General features: G+C 42.1%; 1 protein-coding gene across 4 annotated transcripts; it reads left to right on the top strand.

The window, feature by feature from the left end:
* Positions 1-2,009: 2,009 nt before the first annotated feature.
* On the top strand, positions 2,010-22,195 carry LOC134079164 (uncharacterized). 4 transcript variants are annotated; one of them, XM_062535348.1, is made up of 20 exons: positions 2,010-2,119; positions 3,030-3,139; positions 3,684-4,022; positions 4,706-4,975; positions 5,342-5,437; positions 6,295-7,948; positions 9,270-9,353; positions 9,514-9,681; positions 12,032-12,112; positions 13,247-13,378; positions 13,651-13,806; positions 14,691-14,777; positions 15,779-15,886; positions 16,017-16,115; positions 16,377-16,541; positions 17,339-17,422; positions 17,939-18,082; positions 20,186-20,341; positions 20,851-20,982; positions 21,802-22,195. In XM_062535348.1, the coding sequence occupies exons 2-20, from the start codon at positions 3,082-3,084 to the stop codon at positions 21,911-21,913; spliced, it is 4,125 nt and encodes a 1,374-aa protein (XP_062391332.1). In that variant the 5' UTR covers positions 2,010-2,119; positions 3,030-3,081; the 3' UTR covers positions 21,914-22,195. The 4 variants fall into 4 exon arrangements, with proteins under 4 accessions (XP_062391332.1, XP_062391334.1, XP_062391333.1 ...); XM_062535351.1 differs by lacking the exon at positions 2,010-2,119 and having other exon boundaries at positions 3,091-3,164; XM_062535350.1 differs by lacking the exons at positions 2,010-2,119; positions 5,342-5,437 and having other exon boundaries at positions 3,013-3,139.
* Positions 22,196-23,839: the final 1,644 nt, after the last annotated feature.

Below are 23,839 nucleotides of genomic sequence, written 5' to 3'. Positions count from 1 at the left end.
CTGAACTGGAGCTCTCTCTCACACACACACACACACACACACTACACATCTACTAGAGATAGAGAGATGAGGACGTGTACATGTATGTGTGTGTGTGTGTGTGTGTGTGTGTGTGTGTGTGTGTGTGTGTGTGTCCATGCGTGTGTGCGTGTGTGCGTATTGGGTGGGGTGAGATGTATGGAACAGAAAGCCTCTGTCTGCTCATGTGATATTGCACATATGCAGAGCACTCTTCTGTATTGGAAATAAATTACATTTTAAAATGTAACTGAATGGCTCATCTTTCTGTGTAAAATGGTCTTGTGTGCCCCCCTATTGGCCATGATATGTCAGTACACTCAATTCAAGTCAGACCAATTCAAGTAAGACCAATTTGGCTTATACAGATCATGCAGTATGACTGGGACATGCACACACCCTGGTGAAACGGGATCTATTAAAACAACACTAAAAAGAGGATCACACAGACAACCTTTTTCAGAACTTGTAGTAAAACTATAAAACTAATATAATCAGTTATGCAAGGTTTATGATGCAGTGTTGATCAATACAGTGGTATAATTTTCTATAATAAATACGACAAAGTATGACGAGCTTCTGTGCTGTGAGAATATGGTTCCATTCCTTGAGACTCCTTCTGTGGGAATAGAATTGCCGTCTTACACCGACATTGTTTTCGATTATTTTACTCAAAATAGTTTTTCAGAGGAGCATGGAATAATTTTGCAAATCAACTTTTTTTTAAATCCCACACATTTAGCCTATTCAAACTCTAATAAGGCTGCAGTGTCAAAACAGTACAAGAGTTCTACCAAAAACAGACAAAAGTATGAATGTGGGTGAGCAAGTAGTGTGTGTAAGAGAGGGGGAGTGTGTGTGTGCGCGCACAGGTGTACCCTGTGGGTTTCTTTAACTTAATGCCTACATTTGAGCACAAGCAGCTTTGCAAAGCCTGTCGTTGAGACGTCATGGATCATCAAGCCTGTTGATCAGTCCAGCACAAGGGAGAGATGCTCCACTGAAGCAGGGAATCAGATGATTCTGACACATCTCTCAAACATGTTCATACCGCTCCTAAGACACAAAGTCCCACCTAAGACAGGTAGACACATGACATGTTCTTCTGTTGCACATGACATGATAACCCTGCTGAAAAGAACAGCCAGCCACCAGTTTTGGTGGTCTTTGCTTGTTTTCCTCTAGCTCTTTGCTGCTGTAGCTAAATTGGCCGTACGTGGACATGCTGGCGTGAGCATCTGAGGAAGATGGTCATGCTGGTGTGGGATGCAGCTGGTATAAGATGGTGGGATGCAGCTATAAGATGGTGTGGGATGCAGTTGGTATATGGTCATATGGTGTGGGATGCAGCTATAAGATGGTGTGGGATGCAGCTGGTATAAGATGGTTATACTGGTGTGGCCAGCCAAATGACCACCCATCTACCATTTATGCATCCATCTACCATTAGCCCTACACCTGCACATAGGCCTACTGCATTAAAAATGTCAACAAGTTCGCAACATGTTGGGCATCTGAAAGGCATTGGTAAAACCTGTACGAATAAAAAGGATCCTTGATCATGAACTTCATTCACCCACTGCTTCGCGCTTTAATAATAATATATATATATATTTTTAAACTAATGCGGCCGCAGGCCCGCAGCACAAGAGGATTGGGTGACACTGGGAATAGTCCATTTCAGAGCGGACTAGGAGGGGTGTGGGTACGGACACACTAATAACTCATGAGGTATCATTCTCATGCCATTTTGTGTGGAGTTTTAGAGTGGCATAATACTTGAAGAGTAGCCTATACGTAAGTTTAAGCAAATGTGTTAGGTGCTCATGGTTCCCCTGCTAGATCGCGGGCTACGGCATGTCCGACCTTTGTCTAATGGTGAAGTCCGCCTCAGCTGTTGGCCTCGCTTAATAGTAGGGGTAAGGGGGAATTTTATTAGGGAGCAAGCAGCCAGTTGCTGTGGACGTAGCCTGCATGCAGTCTAGTCGATTTGCTCACGTTTTCTGAGTGTGTAGACCTATATAGAAATGAGTTATGATGTCGCCAAGTTTGCCATCAATGGTTTCCATCCCTGTCAGGCATTACTGATCGAAGCCTGTAGGTAGGCTATAACTTTGAAACTTGTAGGCTATTGATCGAAGCCCGTATTTATGCTATAACTGCTCCGTTGATTAAGTACTGGCTAGGCGTCTCACAGCATTAAGGCCCCGGTGGCTACTGATTTCCGATCGAGAGTGGGGTTTCGGTCTATTTTTCTGTTATCTTTATTGATTATAGAATCATGAGCCAGTGACATGTCATGAAGTGAAATGTCACGCAGTTTGACTGTAAAAGACTTTCCCGGTGGACACAAACGCTGCCGAGGCATTCACCTAAAGTAAAAATACGTCACCTCTTCAGATTTAGCCTAGGCTACATATTTCCCCCAAACCGATAGCCGCATTATAAAAGAGTCATTGGTTAAAACAGTCTTAAAGCAACTGTAGGCCCTACATTTAGACCAAGATGAAAATTAGACTATGGCTCATAAATGTGTGCGCGCGTGAGTCTGTGAGAAAGATAGGGAGAGACAGTTAGAAATAGGGGTACATGTGCAGGCACTGCAATCAGGTTAAAACAGACAGCTATGTTGTCAGTCATCAAACGTTATAAAGGGTCACACTGAAGATGTTCATCCTTTCTTTCTTGCCCTTCGTCCTGTTTGTGTGTGTATCCCACTCTCTTTCTCTCATTGTATGTATCTCTTCTTTCTTTCTGGTGTAGGCTATTGAGTCTATCTCTATTTTCTATCTCTCTTTCTCAATCTCTCTGTGTTCCCTCTCTCTCGTGTTGAAGATGAATTATTATAGGCTACTAGTAGGCCTATAATAAGTGAGGAGAGCATTCACTCCTAATTTCTGATGGACTAACTCTGGTCTCTCTCTCTCTCTCTCTCTCTCTCTCTTTCTCTCTCTCTCTCTCTCTCTCTCTCTCTCGGTTTATAAGTGTTGTCTCTCTATCTCCTTCTCCAGGTGTATGAGGGTCGTCTTTCTCTCTTTTTTATGAGGCTGGTCTCCACTCAGGATGAGTGCCATATTGGTTACTCTTCTAGTCTTCTCCATCACCTCCACAATCTCACAAAGTACATCAATTTATTACGGAGTAATGTATGTTGTGTGTAACCATGCATAGGGGAGAGCAGGGTCAATTGAAACATTCTTTATTCTCTCTTTAAAGACGACGCAAAGGAAAATAGACTATAAAGCTACAGTAGTTTAACTAGCCAACCAGCTCCTAGCTAGCTCCTAGCTGGCTCCTTGCCATCTCCTAGCAGGCTCCTAGTTCTTGCTAACTCCTGAAAGAAGCTAATGCTTGCATGTGCCCATACTGAAAGACTCCAGGGAAGCTTACTCTGATTATGCCGGTTACTCTAGTCTAGCTAATGTAAAGATTTCTAATGTACATCACTATTAGGTGTTTTTTCACGTGATCTCATGACAAATTGTATAGCCTAAAACTTGTTTTAAAGAAGCAATTTGGGGAAAATAGTGTATTTAGACCAGGTGGACTGTATTGGGGGGCTGCTGGCATTTTGCTCATCAGTTTTCCAGCGGTCCAATGTGGGTGGTCAATCGATGCCCCACATTCCTGAAGAGTCGTCCTGATGTGTTGTTTCTGTCCTGTAGTTGTGGAGGTGGTGGGTCCAGATGGTCCTGTAGTTGGTGTGGCCGGTGAAGACCTGGTCCTGCCCTGTTTCCTCAGGCCCAACACCAGCGCAGTGGACATGGATGTGGTGTGGCTGATTGAGGGTGCCATAGTGCATCATTACAAAAGACACATGGACTGGACAGATAACAAGATCCCAGCCTACAGAGGGAGGACAAGTCTGTTCAGAGAGGAACTGCAGAGAGGAAACATCTCACTGAAGCTCAGAGCACTCAGACTCTCAGACGCAAACACTTACCGGTGTTACATCGCAGCTCAGACTGGGACCTATGAGGCGCCAGTGGAACTCGTTGTTGAAGGTACAGTTTGATCTTCTCAAGTCAGGTATATAGTAGTTCATAAATAAGACTAGCAGAGGTGGAAAAATCCAACTTCAGGGAGCAAAAGTCCTGTCAGATCTGTGTCAACCAATCGCTTAAAGGAACACTTCACCTTTTTTTCATATTAAACTACTTTATTCCCTTAACTAAGACGAGTTGATACATACCTCTCACCTTTCAATGCGTGCACTCACTGGCTCTGGCGCGCGGCGCAACTTTGATAGCACTTAGCTAGCCCAGTTCATTCATTTGGATCCAAACAGAGACCAAACACCTCCATGTTTTCCCTATTAAAATACAGTTGCATGAGTAGTCACACGACCAAGTATGGTGAGACAAAATAAAACATGGTGCATTTCTAAGCAGGTAAAAGAGATTAATATATTGTGTGGCGCAGTAATATCCTCACTTAAGTTTTGCACTTTCAGTTTCACTTTTGAGTGAGGATATTACTGCGCCGAGTCTACAGTAAGTGCTCCCAATTGTTATAACGCCATACAATATAGTTATAAGTTATATATAGGGTGTAAATGATGAAGAGCAGGCAACCTTGGACAGAACCCTGAGGAACACCATATAAGAGGGGTGAACTGGGGGTACATTTACAAACCTTTCTGCAAACCTTTTCTGATTTGATTGTTTTCGGTCTCCCATCTCCTCAGCTCCAGGCTCCACTCCCGTCATCTCCACCGTGAGCTGGAGGAACGGGAGTGTGCGTCTGGACTGTGAATCTACAGGCTGGTCTGCTGAGCCCCAGGTGGAGTGGCTGGTCAGTGAAGGCCGGACTGTCCCAGCTCAAACTATCATGCAGAGATCCCCTGAGGGCCTTACAGTCAAGACTGCAGTTACTGTGGAGGAGAGCGAGGGCAGCAGGTTTCTCTGCAGAGTCACAAGCCCAGGACAGACCAGAGAAATGGAGGTTGAAATTCCACGTGGGTGTTCTGACTTTTTCCTCATGTGACATTTTTTTTTGTTATTCTGCTGAGGCAGGAGGTAGGCAGAACAGACATGTTGTTTTGATGCTATCGTGTGGGCTTTATATACAATCAGAGCTACATTTATTAATTTAGAAAACACTTTCATGCTAAGTGACATACATAAGTCGATTCTATCAAAAGGCCCTGGAGCAACTTGGGGTTAAGTGCCTGGCTCAGCGGCACAGTGGTGGATGCTGGGCATTGAATCCACAACTTTTCATGCTACTGCACGCTAGCCTAGCACACTACCACTGCCCACACACAAACAGTTAAGGATGTTTATATGTCTCCTAGTTAGATGAGTTTGTGTGTGTGTTGCAGGGCAGCTGTTTGCTTCCTCCAGGCATCGCTGGATACTTATTATACCCTTCTTGCTGTTCCTATCTTTGTGTTGGATCTTGTTTTACCACTATGGAGGTAATGCAGTCATTTCTTCACAAGATGGAGCTGAATGGACATCAATTAGATGCCTCTCCTCTAGCCACCCTCCTCTAGCCTCCCTTAGGCGGGGATCACATTAGCCAGCGGCAAGCGTAATGCAACGGTCTTAATAATCCAAAGCATTCTATCTTGTTTCTAAGTGACGCTGCTGTCAACGTTGTTACTAGAGACGGTTATCTTTGTTATCACGTTCTTAGACGAATCCGATTGGTCAAAATGCCTACAGTAAAATTGACATTGACGCGCCGAGCGTTGCGCTTCAAAGTTGAACCAAGTTCAACGCTCAGTTTGTTCAATGCTAGCATTAGGCCAGTGTTGTTACCGGTCCGCTGCCGAACCATAGAGAACAAAGGAAACCTGCCACTTGCCGCTGGCTAATGGGATCCCAGCCTTACTGTCTTATATTGTCAATACCATTGTTTTATTGACACATTTCAGCAGAAAATCTCTTCACTGAGGAAAATGTAAAGTTATCCCTTGTTGATATAATCTTTCCAAAGATTTGGTGTTCTATTATGGTTTGGTTTTGCATCAGTTTGTCTAGCTAAAAAACAAAAGACCCTGAGGTTTCTGTTGTACTGAGCAGGATTACCGTTGCAACAGCACATGATCAGTAGGGCAGAACTTTCCTGTCATCTTGGTCTATAGATTCATTGAAGATCATACTGTACCTAAAAGCATTCTTTGTGTGATTTGTGAAACCATGTCCCAGTAGTGTTGCTGTAAATGTATTGTCTGCATGCTGTAATATACAGTGGGTGTGTGTGTGTGCGTGTGTGCATGCATGTGTGCGTGCGTGCGTGTGTGTGTGTTGCGTATATGATTCTCCCCAGGCATCCATCTGTACAAACAGTGGGTTATCTCCAAGTTTGCATGGGCACATGACTATAGCCCCCTGACTGGTAAAGATTTCAAGATCTACACAGATCCCCTCATCATCCGGAGACCCAGAGGACCAGACCGGGGCGCTGTTAGCAGGAAGGGCTACAAGAGCATCCCTCTGGACCAGCTGTTCAGCCCTGACCCGGGCCACCTGCCTCCCAGTGTGGTCGTCCTCCAGGGGCACTCTGGATACAGCAAGTCCATCACTGCACGGAAGATCATCTGTGACTGGGCGTCTGGGAAGCGATACGCTGAGCAGTTTAAACTGGTGGTTCTCCTGACGTGTAAAGAGCTGAACGTGGAAGCACAGGGAGAGTGGAGGAGTCTGTTGGAGCTGATCAGCCTGGGCATTGGCAGGAGTTTCAGGCCTGTCATTGAGAGTGTTCTGAAGGATGCTCCACACAAGGTGCTGTTCATCATCGACGGGTTTGATGAGCTGAGGCTGTCAGCAGAACGGCCCGACTCCCATCTCCCCAGCCAGGCATTCACTAGAGCGCCCCCTGCTGACATTTTCTATGCACTGCTGGGAGGACGCATCCTGCCGGAGTCCTGCCTGTTGGTGACCACCAGTCTCAAAGCCTCCAAGAGGCTGAGCGAGCTGCTCAAGCCACAGGAACAGCGCTTCACGGAGATCCAGGGCTTCTCTGAGAAAGTGGTGGAAGATTACTTCTACATGTTCTTTAAGAACAAAGACAGGGCTAAAGAGGCATATCAGTATGTGTGTGAACAGGACTTCCTGTTCTCCTCCTGCTCCATCCCTATGAGGTGCTGGATGATCTGTTCAATACTGAGGGAGAGTCCTGAGGGGAGACCTGAACTGGAGAATAGGACAGACATATTTTTGCAGTTTGTAATTATTTTTCTGAAGAACACCAGTATGGTTAGAAGTGACGCCACAACGAAGTTGGCGAAACTGGCAAAAGATATAATCTGTAAAAATGAATCCCTGTTTGACAAGGAGAGCGTATCTGGTCTTGAGAAAATCTCTCTCCTTCAGAGAAGCAGTGGCAGGCAGCAGATAATGTACTGTTTTGTTCATCAAACCATTCAGGAGTTTTTCTCAGCTCTTTACTACATCACCTTAGAGAACGGTGAGATGCAGACTGAAGTGGTGAAGCTGTTGGACTCAGTGAGGGGACCCTCTGCAGATTACAACCTCCATCTTTGGCCTGTCATTCGCTTCCTTTTTGGATTCTCAAATCCGAAAGTGTGGGAAAAGTCAGTTTCACTCTTGAGAAATGTAATTTCCCACAGTAGTTCATCCTCAGCAGGCAACACACCATCTCCATCATTGCCTATTCGAGATCTACTAAAGAAATGGATTTTGGAAGAGGCTGACAAATTTATTTTGAAAGATGTGAGCTTCTTTCTCCACTGCCTTTATGAGCTCCATGACGACGCGTTTGTGAGGGAGGCCATGGAGAAATGGAGGAAGCTTGACTTTGCCTCTCTTGTTCTGAAGAAGATCGACTGCTCGGTACTGTGCTACTGCCTGGAGTGTAGACCTGCCATAGCACGCCTGAATCTCAGCAACTGCAACCTGACTGCAGAGAAGCTGAGGCAGCTTGAGCCTGCACTGTCACAACTGACGTGCGAGGAGCTGTGGTGAGTATACTGTAGACAAGTTTGTAGTCCTGTGTGGGTTTAGGATTTAAGCTAGTAAGATGTATTCGGCCGGTCCTTTGCTCTTAAAGTACTTGGCTAAATTTGTTTTTGTTTTCTTCACAGTTGCAGTGACTTAATTTAAGCATTATTTCCCTTACAAGCTCCACCAGGGTTTTTCCCAGAGAATCGCATCACACTTTTTGCCACCTGCCGTTGCCCTCAGCCTTTGTATTTTGTATGTTTCTCTGATGTCACCCATATCATCTATGAAACACAATCTGCACAATCTGTGTTTCAATAGACCTGTCACTGCAAACTGCCATAATCCGTGTTGTTTCAATAGACCTGTCACTGCAAACTGGCATAATGTGACTTGGTTACATACAGTATGTTTGCAAGCAGGCCAGTGCTCGGGTCCAGTGCCGAATTAATAGCTTGCAGGACTTTAAATTTAAATGTAAGGATTAAGACTTTTACCTCGGGATGAGGAAAATATCTCGCTACCTATGTTTCTGTGTCTGCATACATTGTTATTGATTGTCTGTTTCATAAAGGTCAACCAAGTAAAAAGCATAACAGTTAATACTAACTCCTACCCTGGAAATCCAGAGTTATCGCAAGAGCACAATTTGAATTGTGTCCGTAAGATACTCTGGCCAATGATGCACGTTTCGTTTACCACAACCATCTGCTGTAACCAATCAAATCGGTGTATCTGATATAGGCGTGCCAGGGGCGAGTTAAACTGATGACGACAGCGCTACAACTTTCGTTTTTGGTCGTAGTATGAATTAGCTGTTGTGAAATGGTTGGATATTGAATTGATATACACATCACAAACTGTTCTTGAGTGTTGGTAGCCTAATTGTGTTCTCAAAACAAAATCTGACAGCAGCTTTGGAGTTTTGGAAGTAGGCTGCAGGCAGCTGTTGGACAGGCTGCATATAGGCTCTAGGTAAGGTAAAAACAACGACCGAAATGCAGTAACGTTATCCCGTTATTTTGAAAGCTAAATGCTGACAGCTACGGATAGGGGTCGAGGAGTGTAGCGATGACATCATCGAAACGCAGATGAATCTTCCCCCGTCCAAACGAACGCTAGAGGGCTGCGTATTCGAATTTATGCACTCTGGGACCCGGTTTCAGATTGATTCGTTTTAGGGCTATGCGTTTGCAGTATTCGTTTGGACGAACGGCCAAAACGAAGCAAAACAGCTGCGTTTAACCCAAAATTCGTCTCCGTCTGGACAAGGCCTTATTCAATTGCGTCGAAGTCCAGAATCAGTCAGAGTAAACATTGATAATGAATGTGGCATTGCAGGCTTGATGTGGAGGACCTGTCAGATGCTGATGTTGATAATCTGGTCTCTGCTCTGGGGAGAGGACGGATTCTGAGAAGACTGAGGTGAAGTTACTTTCTGTTTTCCTGTTCATAACTGATGTCCAACAGCATTAGTTATATTTACACGATCTGCCAGCTGTTTAGTGGAACATGAACACATTATCAACATATACCATCAATGTGTTTGGTGAGTGCTGAAAAAATCTTTTTCCTTCTCTTTCAGAGTGGAAAACAGCCAGTTTTCAGATCAGGTTATACATAATGTACTCCAAGCTCTAGGATGTCAGAGGTCTGTGGAGACAGTCAGTCTGTCTGTGGAGACGGTCAGCTTTGACACAGCAAAGGTGCTGCTAAACCATCTACACCAGGCCAATGTCACAGGCATCATGAGGTGAAATACTCCCTACAGAACTCACTACTTTATGGGCTCGGTGCACTAAAGTCACTTAGTACTGCCGTTTGACTTCTGGTGGAACGTTAGCTATATTGAAACGGCATCTTCTGTTTTATTCTGTTCCTTAAATATTCACTAAGACACGGAATATCTTCTTTTCCCAAAAATGTACATTTCAACATGCTCAAATCCTTCTTTATCGTAACGTGTTGATTCGCTAGGTGCAACACTCAACTGGGTCCGTGTAGACACGAATTACCATAGAAATAGCTGCAGGTTCGAACACACCGGAAATCTCACGGCAGTACTAAAAACGTTTGTCCACAGAGCCTATTCAGGACATCCACACAACACAGCAGATATCCTTCTAGAACATACACAACACAGCAGATAGCCTTCTAGAACGTACAGTACACAACACAGCACTAGATTAATGTAAAGCTGGTCACGAGGCGAGTCATAAAGGCAAGGCCATGTCAGTGTAGACCAACCACTGGGAGATTTACACACAGGGAACAGAAGAAGAATCTCGGCATTGTAAACATCAGCATGTAGTACCTTAATGATGCACAGCAACTTTGCCTAGTACATTAATGTTTGCTTGTGACAGACTTTCTAGAACGTCTGTAAATCTGCTCATATGCTTCTGGAATTCTACAGAATTGGTGCAAATTCACACTTCAAAACTTCTTGAGAAAAATACAGTTTTGAAACTTTTTCTCTCTCCCAAAATGTGTCACTACCGAAACGCAACAACATTTGCTATAAAAATGAGTTTTTAAACATTAAAATTAAATATTCTTTACATTAACCTTCTAAATATATTTTTTTACATTTTTTTAAAGACAGTGTTATGGTTCTATTGATTATAAATAGCATTTTAACAAAACCATAAGGGTGGTCCATCAAATTAAATTCATTTGAAAGCGATATTTCTCTGTAAATGCCATATATGCACTGATACAAATTTCAAATTCAAGGATACATTAGTTTAAATTTTTGTCTCACTAAATAAAATTATGTAATCTTTTCTGATGGCAAAACACATTTTATTTTTCCAGAATAATATGTGTTTCGGTCGTGACTTCAAATGTTCGGTAGTGACGAACATATTTGACATTTCGATATTTTGTGTAAAAAAAAGTAATTAGTTAGTCAAAATTGGTTGGCATCATGCAGCCAAAACATACAGAACAAAGAGGACCTAAAGCAACACCACATAAAAGCACTTTGCACTGACATTACGCTGAGGAGCTGGTGGATAGGTGAACGACGTCTAGCTCTGCCACTTATTTTAGATGGTAGTCCTAATCAAATCACATAAAAAATTACAGAAATATGTCTGACAAATTATTTGTACTGAAAAAGAATATTTGTGCACTTGAACGTTTCTATTTATTTATCAAAATAAAGAAATAAGTGTCATTTTGTCACTACCGAAATAATCACGTCACAACCGATATATCAACAAATGTTTCGGTTGTGACAGTTTCGGTAGTGACGAAATAAGCTCATTTTGATCCTACCACTAAGATGCTAGTCAGTACGTAGTTAGCTAGCACAGTTCTCAGTTGTTGAAACATGAGTAAAACCTAAATGACCAGTAGAAACAATCAAAAAAACTTAATTAAGCACTGAAAATGTGTGTTCGGTAGTGACATTCTTAAATGTTACACACTGATTTCCAAACTTTCGATCACATTTACTTCAAAACAGTGGGCCTGATCTACTCACCAAGCCACCATGAGGGAGAGAGGTGCAGGCAAAACTTCCTGGTCCAAAAAGGAGGGGAGTGGCTTGAAGCAGTATCATATTATTGACCAAACTGTGCAATGTTTCGGTAGTGACGTGAAAATGCGGGACAGCATTTTTTACATGATTATTCATGATTTTTCCTGAAAATATCGAATAAATATATATTTTTTGTTTTAATTATCAGAAGTGTTCAAAAAGATACTTCTAAAAACAATGATTAAAAAATTAAAAAAAAATATTTCATATTTATTTTTCAATGGTAAAATTCAGACCTTAGCGTTCGGGACAACCACCTCTCAATAGAAAGCACCATATAAATGATGATATTTTATATATAAAGCTTGCAGCTACATCAAATATTACTTTGGGTTTTGAGTGGTATTTGCTTGTATTATTTTATTATCAAAGAATTTCCTACATTACTGCTTATTAAATTCGTTTTTTGGTTCCGGGACAGCAATTTGCACGAATTCTGTAGAATCACCCATATACACAAACCCGCATCTTTGTCATTCAGTATAACTACTGAGATTTTCAAGGGAACATACAAACTGCATGTTCTGTGAATGATCTTCTCCTTGTTATTTAACAGTGTCACTTTGACTGGGATGAGTGAACATGGAAACCCTCTCTGTTCTTCTCTCTGTGTGGGAAAGGACCAGCACAGTTTCACGTGAGGCAATAGACAGGACTTTATTACTGAGGAATTTATTCCGTTTGAAGCACCTGTAAAAAAATATATATGATCTGCTCAACACCTTGTTCTAAATTGGACCGGGTTCTCCCAATCCCTCGGAGAAGAGGTTTCTGGTGCATTGCCTGTTCTGGCCTGACGTACCCATACTCTCTTCTACCGTAATCAGAATTTGAGTCTCGTACTGCATGGTTGGAACATGATTATGGAGGCGTATTTCAATCAATACAGGGGGTGGGGGGTCGGCGGGTGGTATATCATACAGTACCAATGATATAGCCGACGTGATGGTTTTAAAAAAGTTATTGCGCTGGTAAGATCTTGTACAACAGACATGATAACAAACTCTAATGTCTAGCTTCAGTTGTGGCAGCTGTGGCAGTTGTTTTTGTTGTAAAAATGATACGACGTACACTCCTTTAGGCACTCTTCATCATCGCTTAAAGCCCAGGCAGACAATTTGATTGGTGTGAATTGCTCTGGTTTTGGCATAGTTGCTTCTCAATGGAATGTTATGAACATGTTTTGTGGAGATTTTGTGGGCAGGGTTACATTTGGGCTAGACAGGTTCAGGTGTGCACCAGAGACTTGAAATAGAAGAATGAATTAAGGCAATATGGTGACTTCAGACACGCCCCTTGTTATAACTTCTCTGCACATTGTCAACGTTTACAATACTTCAATTTCTCAGTAGAGACCCTATCCACACTACCACCGAAGTGTAAGGCTATTTTGAGCCTTGTCAGTGTTTTTGAAAATGGTGATTTATTTTGACCATCCATAAATTGACCTAAGGCTGTGCACTGAACCATTCTGTTAAGCTTCTTTAATCACTCTCCTTGATTTAAAAAAAAAAAGTAAAAGTTGAGTTTGAGTTAGTTACCACACTGTAAAAGTAATTAGTTAGGCCTTCTCAACAAAGTAGCTAAATGTAGTACCATCAATAACATCTCGTTCTGTGTGTGTGTGTGTGTGTGTGTGTGTGTGTGTGTGTGTGTGTGTGTGTGTGTGTGTGTGTGTGTGTGTGTGTGTGTGTGTGTGTGTGTGTGTGTGTGTGTGTGTGTGTGTGTGTGTGTGTGTGTGTGTGTGTGTGTGTGTGTTCATGGTCATCAGTGTGAGTGTTGCACACGACGGCAGCGCTCCTGCTGTGTCTGAGCTCTCAGCCACTCTGGCCATCAGTGAGGAGATGGCCGACTGGACACAACTCCTGCTGTCCTTCCACGAGCTGAGAGGGATAGAGAGCGGGTAGGAACTCTGTTCGTGAGTGTACTGTAGTTTGCAATGAGTTCTGCTGCTGGTGTTGAGTCTGTTTGTGGATGTGCTTATGTTTTTATTATTATTATTGCTTTATAAATTGTTTATGTATTATTTTTCTTATTCTTGTTTTATTATTTTGATTATTGTTGTTATATGTTTTGTGACTCAGGGCATTGCTGTAAAAGAGCTTGATGCTCAGTCAATTTTCCCTGAATAAAAAAACGGTTGATGATGATGATGATGATGATGTGTCCTCCCAGGCCAGAACTGGAGCACAGTGTGGATCTTTTTTTGTCCTCCCTGCGCTCTCTACCTGGACTGAAGAAGGTGTACCTGAAGTCCAGAGTCCAGACGATAAAGTGGGCCTCTGACATCGTCTCCCTCATCCACGACTGTGCCAATCTACAGGAAATGGAGTGAGCGAGTGTGTGCATGTACACGTCTTCTACTGTATCTGTTCCAGGCCTATCCTGGACTGATAACTCGACTGTTTGGAGATAACTCTTTTAGCAGCACTTTGAACACTTTTGAAACACAAGTGAATTTGTACAAAAAACAGTAATACTATAATTGCACCATTGCTTGGTTGAATTTCCTGTTGTGATGCAGTGTTTAGAGTGTCATTCATTTTTCAGATAATTGCACGTCTATGAGGTAGCCCCAGTCTTTTGCCCGGATCACACTAATACTGTATATTAGGCTACTGCCGGTAGTTTAAATGAGCAGTTATGTTGCATTAGAGTGACTGCAGAAGGCTTAGGAAAACAGTGATTTTACAAAGCTAAGGATCAACAGATAGAAGATAGATAGATAGATAGATAGATAGATAGATACTTTATTGATCCCCAAGGGGAAATTCAAGAATCATATTGTGTCTCCCAGTTAGTTGATTAACTGCAAAGCCGGCTGAATGGCAGACATCCATTTAGAACTAGTAACGACAGTTTGTGCTGTAAGTTGAGAAGTAGTTTTACAAACAAGACGGTTTTAGCGATTACAAAGTGAAAACTATAGCAGCAAATGAGCGCAACCTCATAATGGGCTAGTGGGATAATGGGCTAGCGGCCACGTTACCACCTCATGCATTATTGCACTGATACCCAAATACTGTGCTGCTGTCCATTATCCCATATAGAAGGGTAACAACCATAACACTACTGTATGAATAGCCATTTGCCTTCAGATGAATAATCATGAAACATTTTTGTTTAGTTTTTTTATCAAATGAGCACATGTTTCAATTCAAATTTCAATTAATTCAATGAACACATGTTTGACTTTTTTTTATTTGTTTGTTCAGTGTGACGGTGAGGGAAGAGCCAGGACGTGGAGACACTCTCTGCTCATTTCTCTCCTTGAGGAAACACCAGCAGGAGGCATTGATCAGGTAACGTGAAATAGATAGATTGAGTCTTTATTGTCCTGTTAAGGACATTTGTTGCCACAGTCGGTACAGAGTCTTTCATACATTCTTACATTTTAACCTCCAAGCTCCGTTTTTATAGCCTGACCAGCCAGACCCACATCAAGATGTAGGGTCTGGGAACTCACTGTAGGCAGGGCTCAATCGGAGGGGATAAACAGTTGTCTTTCAAATTCCTTCTCCACGCAATAGGATAACGCGAAACGAATCATCTTCTTGTTCTCAAGTAGCAGGATGCGTAACTTCTGGTCGCATATGTCAGTCACCCTTATGTTAAGTCCGCCCACCGACTCTATACACGATGTGATTGGTCCGGTGATTCTTCCATTTTCCAGCTCCCAAGCTCTACGGAGCGTCGCGAGTCTGCCCTGGCAGCCAAATTACATTTGCTGCCGCTAGGAGCGTCTAGATTTCTAGGCTACCGTTTTTAATGAATAATGAGTAAAACCGAAAATTATACAAAACATTCAATATTCAATATTTGAAGAAATTATAAAACACGTGATACAAACAAAGTATCTAGTAAGTAGCTGATCAGTTAATATGTAGAAGACAGTATTGTTTTCATCAAACAAACAGAGATTTATCAGAAACCAAATAATGTCACTACATTTACAGTCTACTAAGTAAGCAATTATTAAATATGCGGACAGTGCTTGAGTATTTACATCCTCATAATTGATAACAGTCTCATAATGCCCTTTTGCCATTCCATCCAAAAGGCAAAGTAAAGGCAAATCGTTATATTCTTGTCCATGTTCCAAATCACATATTGTTTGGAGGCAGCCTATGTTAGGAAGAGCCCTCTCACCAATCTTATTTAGAAATGGTCATTAGTGGGAATCATTGCAAGATATTTTTTGGTGTATATCCAGAAAACATGCACTCATTTTACTAAATTGTCTTCTCATTTTACTAAATTGTGTCTTGTCTATGTGTGTCTGTGTGTGCATGTGTGATTCCAGGCTTACTGTGGGACAACATACCGTAACAACATCCCCAGATTTCTCTCTGGAGCCCCGTTGTTGGGGGAGACCTCGTATTGTTTCCTTTCCTTCAGCTCAGGATAACCGGTGAGTCATTATCTTCACTTAAAGTACACACTTTCCGAAAGGGTTAGTGCGCATTTAAATTGTATGTGTGTGTGTGTGTGTGTGTGTGTGTGTGTGTGTGTGTGTGTGCACTTGTTTGTGTGCTCCTCAGGCTGAGTCCTCTGTCTCTCGTCTCTTTCACCTTCCCCACCTCAGATGTTCCCTCAATGGGCTGGGTGGATTTTCTGAAGGCTTTTGACAAGTTGAGCAGGTATGAGAGACTGTAAAGTGTGTATGATAGTGGTGGCAGACCCTTCCAAAATGAACTCTTTTGTTATTTTTGGAGGAATTATTTGCCGTTCTTATGCAGGAAATGCAATATTCTGGACATGACAAAATGCATTGCACAACAAAGTACTGTAGTTGTTTTTTGTAAGTGGAGGAAAATCTGCTTTGTGAGGCCACTGTGACCTCCCAGAATCTAATGAATGAATGGCATGTTTTGCATTACGTTGATGTTTTGGTCTCTCAGGAGCAGGAGCTCTGATGCGGAGAATGATGCCGATACTCTGTTCTCCACCCTGCGCTCTGTGCATGGCCTAAGGGAGGTGGAACTAATGGTGGGCAGCCTGACAGAGAACTGGGCTCAGAAGGTCCTCTCTTTTATCAGCAAACAGCCCCAGGACAAGGAGATTAGGTGAGACATGGCAGTTCTCAGAAGTTCTAGAAGTTAATAGAAGACTAGCTAATGAAGCTAGCATAAAGAAAAAGCGAATGAATCTTGAGCCAGTGTTAGCCAGAGATATGTAAATATTACATGCGGTAGATTTTTTTTGTGATCAGAAGTTACGCATGGGACAAAAATATGTGTTTGACCTATTTATATTGCGAGAAATTATGTGAAATTTTCGGGATGACGAAAACACTAGTATGTTGTCCGATATGCTTCATAAAAACGTGAGTAAGGTCAGTAGTTTCTGTTTAAAACATGCTGTATTAATTGCCCCCCCCTATGTGTCTCAAACGACACGCATAGGTGGGGCATTTGAGACAAATGTCAACTTACGTTCAAAGTTTGAAAACAGCGCGATCATCCAACATATGTGTTAAATTACACTTGTATCTAAGACACAACACATGTGAGTTGTTGATCACATGATAAAAATGTTTGTGTACATAACGTAATCTTTCGTTAAGATCGTTTAACTGAAAAGTGTCTCAATTGACCCGGCGCTCCCCCACTTAGACTTAGCTTTGTGTCCACTGTGAGGAACTGTGATGCTGACTTTAGAATTGTAACTGTAATGTATAAATGACATGACTATTGCAGACAAATCTAATGCAGCAACACATTACACCAAACACTGGTGTTAGTCAAATAAGCTAGTGTTAAAAGATACTTCCTGTTGTGACCTCCTAAGAACTGCCCAATGAAATGTGGTGTGTGTGTGTATGTGTGTGTGTGTGTGTGTGTGTGTGGGTGTGTGTGGGCAGCGTTCATGTGCTGAAAGAGTGGAACAGTCATGAGGAGAGTCTCTGCTCATCTCTCTTTGTGAGAAAAACAACCAGCTGCTTCAGGTGGGTGTTCAGTCAAGTTTATACCATTAGGCCACACACGCACACACACACACACACACACACACACACACACACACACACACACACACACACACACACACACACGCACACACACACACACACACACACACACGCACACACAGGAGCTTGATGTGGGTTTGCAGGAAAGTGTCATGCAAAGCAAACTCAGAGTACTGGAGCATATGCAGTGAGTATACCGTGTCTTGCAAAGCAACTAATCATCTGCCCATTTTCAAGACAAAATGTATGAAACTTTGTTATAGTGCTTTATCAAGGCACCTAACATGCTTTGCAATCAAGAAAGGAAACTTGCTCCAACCACCACCAATGTGCTGCATCTACCTGGGTGATGCACGGCAGCCATTTTGTCCATATGAAATGTGTTTTCATAAAGGATGTTTGCATGTGTTTAAGACTAACAGACAATGAGGTGTGTGTGTGTGTGTGTGTGTGTGTGTGTGTTTCAGACTGACAGATGAGATATGTGTGTTCCAGGTTGGAGGCTGAGCACCTGAGCGCGGGGAGTGTCTCGGCTCCTGCTCTCTCATACATCTCAGTCCTCACAGACGCAGACACACACACGGCAGCCATGGACTGGGTCGGATACCTCAGAGCATTTCACCAACATGAAATAGAAAGGTACACACAATTACTATGTTGGTCTAGTTTTATGGTGAACTGTTATGGTAAACTTAAAAAGTAGCATAATTACCATCATGGGTGGTGCCTGGGTTTTTGTTAAGAATGCGATAGGCCTACAATGTTATCCAATGTTATTATGAAAGTAATAAAGATTTGGAATAATTGCATTTACAGCGCCCTCCACAATTATTGGCACCCCTGGTTAAGATGTGTTCTTTAGCTTCTAATAAATTCATTTTTTTTCCAAATAATATAGGACCACAATGAAAAAAAGCGTAAAATCCAACCTTTAATACAAGTGCATTTATTTAGAAGGAAAAAAAAATCCCACATTAAGAAATAATTATTCTTCATAAAATCACCTGTTCCACAATTATTGGCACCCCTAACAATTCCTAGGAAATAAATGTAATTAAAGTATTTCTGTCATTTCTACAGTAGTTTACAAAGTCAATCAGAGTATGTAGGAACATTTAATTAGTAATTCTTAACATCCTGTTTCCCTGGGCTATCAATATGACGTGACACAGAGGCCATTTCTCTTCAACATGGGAAAGACAAAGGAACACACTGTTCAAGTAAGGCAGATGTGTGTCGACCTTCACAAGTAAGGCAATGGCTATAAGAAAATAGCCACTCGCACCCCTGTCCATATCTATGGTCAGAGGATTCGTTAAGAAGTTTAAAACAACTGGAACAGTGGTAAACAAGCCTGGAAGAGGACGCAAGTTTATTTTGCCATCACGCACAGTGAGGAGGATGGTAAGAGAAATAAAAAAATCTCCAAAACTCACTGTTACAAAATTGCATCAAATGGTTGCATCTTGGGGTCACAAAGTCTCCAAAACAACCATCAGGCGCTATCTACATGCCAACAAGTTGTTTGGGAGACATGCAGGGAAAAAAACCTTTCTCACTCAAAATCATAAGCACAAACGTCTGGAGCGGTACTTGGCCTTCAACTGGGACCGTGTGCTTTGGTCAGATGAGACAAAGTTAGAGCTTTTTGGCAACAAACACTCTAAGTGGGTCTGGCGTAACAAAAAGATGAGTATGCAGAACTGCACCTCATGCCCACTGTGAAGTATGGGGGAGTATTGGTGATGCTGTGGGCCTGTTTCTCTTCCAAAGGGCCTGGGAACCTTGTTAGGGTGCATGGCATCATGAATGCTTTGAAATACCAGGACATTTTAAATCAAAATCTGGTGGCCTCTGCCCGAAAGCTGAAGATGGGTCGTCACTGGGTCTTTCAGCAAGATAATGACCCTAAACATATGGCCAAGTCTACACAGAAATGGTTCACCAGACACCGTATCAAGCTCCTACCATGGCCATCTCAGTTCCCAGACCTCAACCCCATTGAAAACCTGTGGGGTGAGTTGAAGAGGAGAGTGCAGAGGAGAGAACCCAGGTCGTTGGATGATTTGGACATTTTGTGCAAAGAGGAATGGTCGAAGATCCCTCTTTCTGTTTTCTCTAATCTTGTGAAACATTATAAGACAAGATTAGGTACTGTTTTATTAGCAAAAGGGGGTTGTACAAAGCATTAACATCAGGGGTGCCAATAATTGTGGCACACATGATTTGATGTAAAATAATTATTTCTTAATGTGGGATTTTTTTCCTTCTAAATAAATGCACTTGTATTAAAGGTTGGATTTTACGCTTTTTTTCATTATGGTCCTATATTATTTGGGAAAAAAAATGAATTTATTAGAAGCTAAAGAACACATCTTAACCAGGGGTGGCAATAATTGTGGAGGGCGCTGTATATTTGAATATGGCGGCGCTACCGGCACAATTCAAACTTCGCTCATGTTGTTAAATAGCCTAGGCTACGCTCAGAAGAAGGAATAGTCAGATGTAAGGAAATAACTACTTTGGGAATTGTATTGTGTATGCGTGTGAATGTCGGCCTAGCATAAAGCCTTCAGTGTTAGGCTGGGTAGCAGCAACACCTGTCTGTATCACAGCAACAGCTCAGCTACACCCACAAAAGTATCTTGGCGCCGCCCACGATTACCATGTTTACCAGGGTAAAATTGTAGTATTTCATATGTGTGTGTGTGTGTGTGTGTGTGTGTGTGTGTGATACTGCAGTCTGTATGTGTACGAGTGTGTGGATCCTCTCCTGTCCCGCCTGTGCTCTCTGGCTGGGCTGTGGGAGGTGGAGTTGAGGGTGAGCTGCCTGACGGAGGTCTGGGTCGGGAACATCCTGTCCCTCATCCACAACAGCCCCAGCCTACAGGAAGTGAGGTAAGAGCGGCTGCTCAGCTCCTCGGCTGCATTAGCGTGGCTGTGTGTTCCTCCTGCAGATTGTTCGCTAGTCGGGCTGTTTGTTTGTTTGTGTGTGTGTCCTTGATGGTGAAACGTATGTGTTTCCCCTGTAGGCTGTAGTGAGTTTGTATGTCCCCTTGGTGAAATGTGTGTGTGTGTGTGTGTGTGTGTGTGTGTGTGTGTGTGTGAATTAAAAAAAAACCTGCCAGCCAATCAAAAAGTAGTATTGTTTCTTGAAGATACGCTTTCTATAATGTGCCTTAGTTTCTTTTAAAAGTTGAAATTCCTTGATTATTGTGTGGTTATTTTGGTATTTTCAAATGACAAATTACTTGTATTTCAATTTAAATGCATTAGTATTTAATTAGTAAAACACAAAAAAAAATATAAGAGTATTTTGTATTTTATTTTGTTACATTTCATGAACCAGTATTTGCCGTTTGTAACAAAACATGTTTTGATGTATTTGTGTCCGTCTCTGGCTGCAGGCTGTCTGCAGGTCGGTCTGTAGTGAGTGATGGTCTGTCTGTCTGGACTGCCTGTGGTCCTCTACTGCTGGAGGAGATCACCCATCTACAGGAGACTCCTAAACGCCCAGACTGCACCATCATTCTCACAGGGTGGGCATCATGCATGCATGCAAGCAAGCAAGCACACATACTGTACACACACTCCAACACTCCCAGAGGGTCAAACACAAGTTCTCTGAATATTACTGCAGCCACAGGTAGTACTACAGATTTATTTTAAACCCAATTTTATAACACATGACTCTCCTTGCACTTCACCAGATTATTTTATTTTCTCTAATGTTTCAGCGTAAGTCCTCATCAGGGCCATTCCCACTAGATAATTCACATTTTTATGTTACAGAAAAGTCTCTTGATTGGGTCTTACTGTAATTGTGGGTGTGTCAACATTCCACTCACAAATCCACTCGACAATCTAGGGGAATCCGCTGTTCTTGCAGCTGCAAAGATCAGAAAATCTATTTGGTGTTGTTTTCAGTGTAAAGAGACTTGCCTAGTGCTTTCTTGTTAAAAATGATTCCCTGTAAAAAGAAAACTTAAACAGTCCCACATCACAAGAGAAAAGCTATGTTGTCCGTAAAGGTGTTTTTAAGGATGAACATTTGTTCAGTATTGAGATAGAAGGTTAAAACTCATCACAGTTAAAAATGTCTGGCAACATGGAGAGGAATAAGCAATACACTGACTTACTACACAATCAGTCCTTTTTTATACCATGTCTTGATACTTTCTAAAGTATAAATACTTTGCTTTCACTCCAGGGACACTCTCTACAATAGCATAGACATTTTGAGCCAAATAGATATATGTGTGTATGAATATCAATGCTGTCCAGGTGGGGTGGCGGAGGATGTGGACAGTGTTGGTGTTAGTTTATTTGTTTGTTTATTTGTTTGTTTATTTCCTAAGGATCAAAAGGAGGACCGTTGAAGTGTCCAGTCACTTCAAAGAGGGGAGACTGCAGTGTAACAGGCCAGTGAGGATCACCATCAGGGGACAGGCATATACTGAGGAGCTCTAAGCACATGTGATGTCAGAGAAGGAAAAGATCAACAGTTACACTGCAAAAACGACTTATCTAAGGAATTCTAAGTGTTATCATTGGTATTGTTTTCAGTGTAAAGTGATTCTTCAAGTCTCGTGAAATCATTTGGGAGCACTTAGACTCGTATGTGTATTTGTCTCAATATTATTTAAATATATAAAAGGATATGTACATATACATACATTTATAAATATAAAAATACAAAATACAAATATAAAAATGTGACATACAAATAAATAAACTAATTTATATAAAGAAACCTGCTTTTGTGAATATATTTTCGAGATTTGAAAATAAATATGCTTGACTTTGTATGTGAAATCTGCATTTGTGGATCTCCATTTTGCTTTTCTCTCGATGACGTACATGTAATTTTGAGACATTCCTACTGCACACCAGATCCACAAATAAATACCTCTGAATTTGAATGCGAATACACCATCCACTGAACAACCAGCAGATGGCACTGTTGTGCAGCCACACTAGCCACAGCTAGTCTGGGCACAGACAGGGCCAAGATAAAGGCAAGCGCTAATGTATCTTGAGTGTGAGAGCAGGAATTGCTAGCCAATGTTAATTAAGCAATAAGCCCCGAGAGGCCGTGGTTTATACTGTATAATAAAACAGCTAAGGGCGTTGTTAGGCACGACAAGAAGCGGAGTGCTTGAGGGGTAGCCTACACCAGGGCCGAAAGATCACCCCCTGAGGATCCCCACCATGTTCAGCTCCTCCAGGCTCAGGGCAGCTCACCTCAGTGGAGGGCCTACGATCACACAGATATGGTCTTAATGGTGCCAAACTGAGGCTCACCATTCGCTGACTGGGAAACCAGGAGTGTCATTCCCGGTCTGTAATTGGTGCCCTTGTACTTGATCCATGATTGCAAATACACCTCTGTGAACATGGCCATCCCCTCAAAACTTGATTTCACCTCATTGAAATCCTCTAAGGTTCCAAGTAGTGTGGTGCATCCCGGTCCAACCTCAAAGTCATGGGAAAACAGCTGACCCGAAATCAGGGTGTAGCACATCATCATTTGGTGTCTGTAAGCCTGTGTTTTGCAGATGTTCTTGAAATTACACGTGATTACAAGTGATATGGCCTACATGTTTAAAGAAGCCATGTTTAGCCTCGAAGCGCATTGACCAGAAATGCAGAATAGGGCCCAGTTTCATTATGGCTTCGGGGTAATGCAACATGAAATGATGTTTAGGCTTTAGGTGTCTTTCTGGATACAGACCCAAATACAGACAATTATGTTCCTGAATTAGATTTCAATGCGTGCACTCACTGGCTCTGGCGCGCGGCACAACTTTCATAGCATTTAGCTAGCCCAATGCATTCATTAGGATCCAAATAAACAGAGATGAAGTTAGAAGCGACCAAACATCTACATGTTTTCCCTAAAATACAGTTACACGAGTAGTCACACGTTTTTCAGAACAAGGTTGAGAAGAGGTGGGTCGTTGGACGATCTTTTCCTGCATATTGGACAAAACTTGGACATATTGGACATTCCCTAGCCCCTTTCGATTCCCAGAATTGAATAAGGCACTCATTGCATACACTGTTGGTGAGGAATGTTTTTATATTTTTTATTGCTACGTTTATGTCCATTGATTGATAGATAGCCCATGTGGATGATATTTGTGTCTATGTTCAGTATATGTGTACATTTATTTGTTTGTTGTTTTGTTTGTGCTTTTATAGAACTACAAGAAAACTTTGAAAAGGTGAGTGATCTGTCTCATGTCTCTCTCTTTTCTGGTTCTGAACCCAAACCTTCTGCAGCACTGACTCCTGAATGTTGTCCCAGAACCCAAACACTCTGCATAGGAGTGTCAGGATTCTCCAAATGTTCTTTGGTGTCATTTTCTATTTTAAAGAACAAGATTGGGGGTG

This window comes from Sardina pilchardus, chromosome 4 (genome assembly GCF_963854185.1).
Source record: "Sardina pilchardus chromosome 4, fSarPil1.1, whole genome shotgun sequence".
NCBI lineage: Eukaryota > Metazoa > Chordata > Actinopteri > Clupeiformes > Clupeidae > Sardina > Sardina pilchardus.
This window is presented reverse-complemented; position numbering and strand designations above follow the sequence as displayed.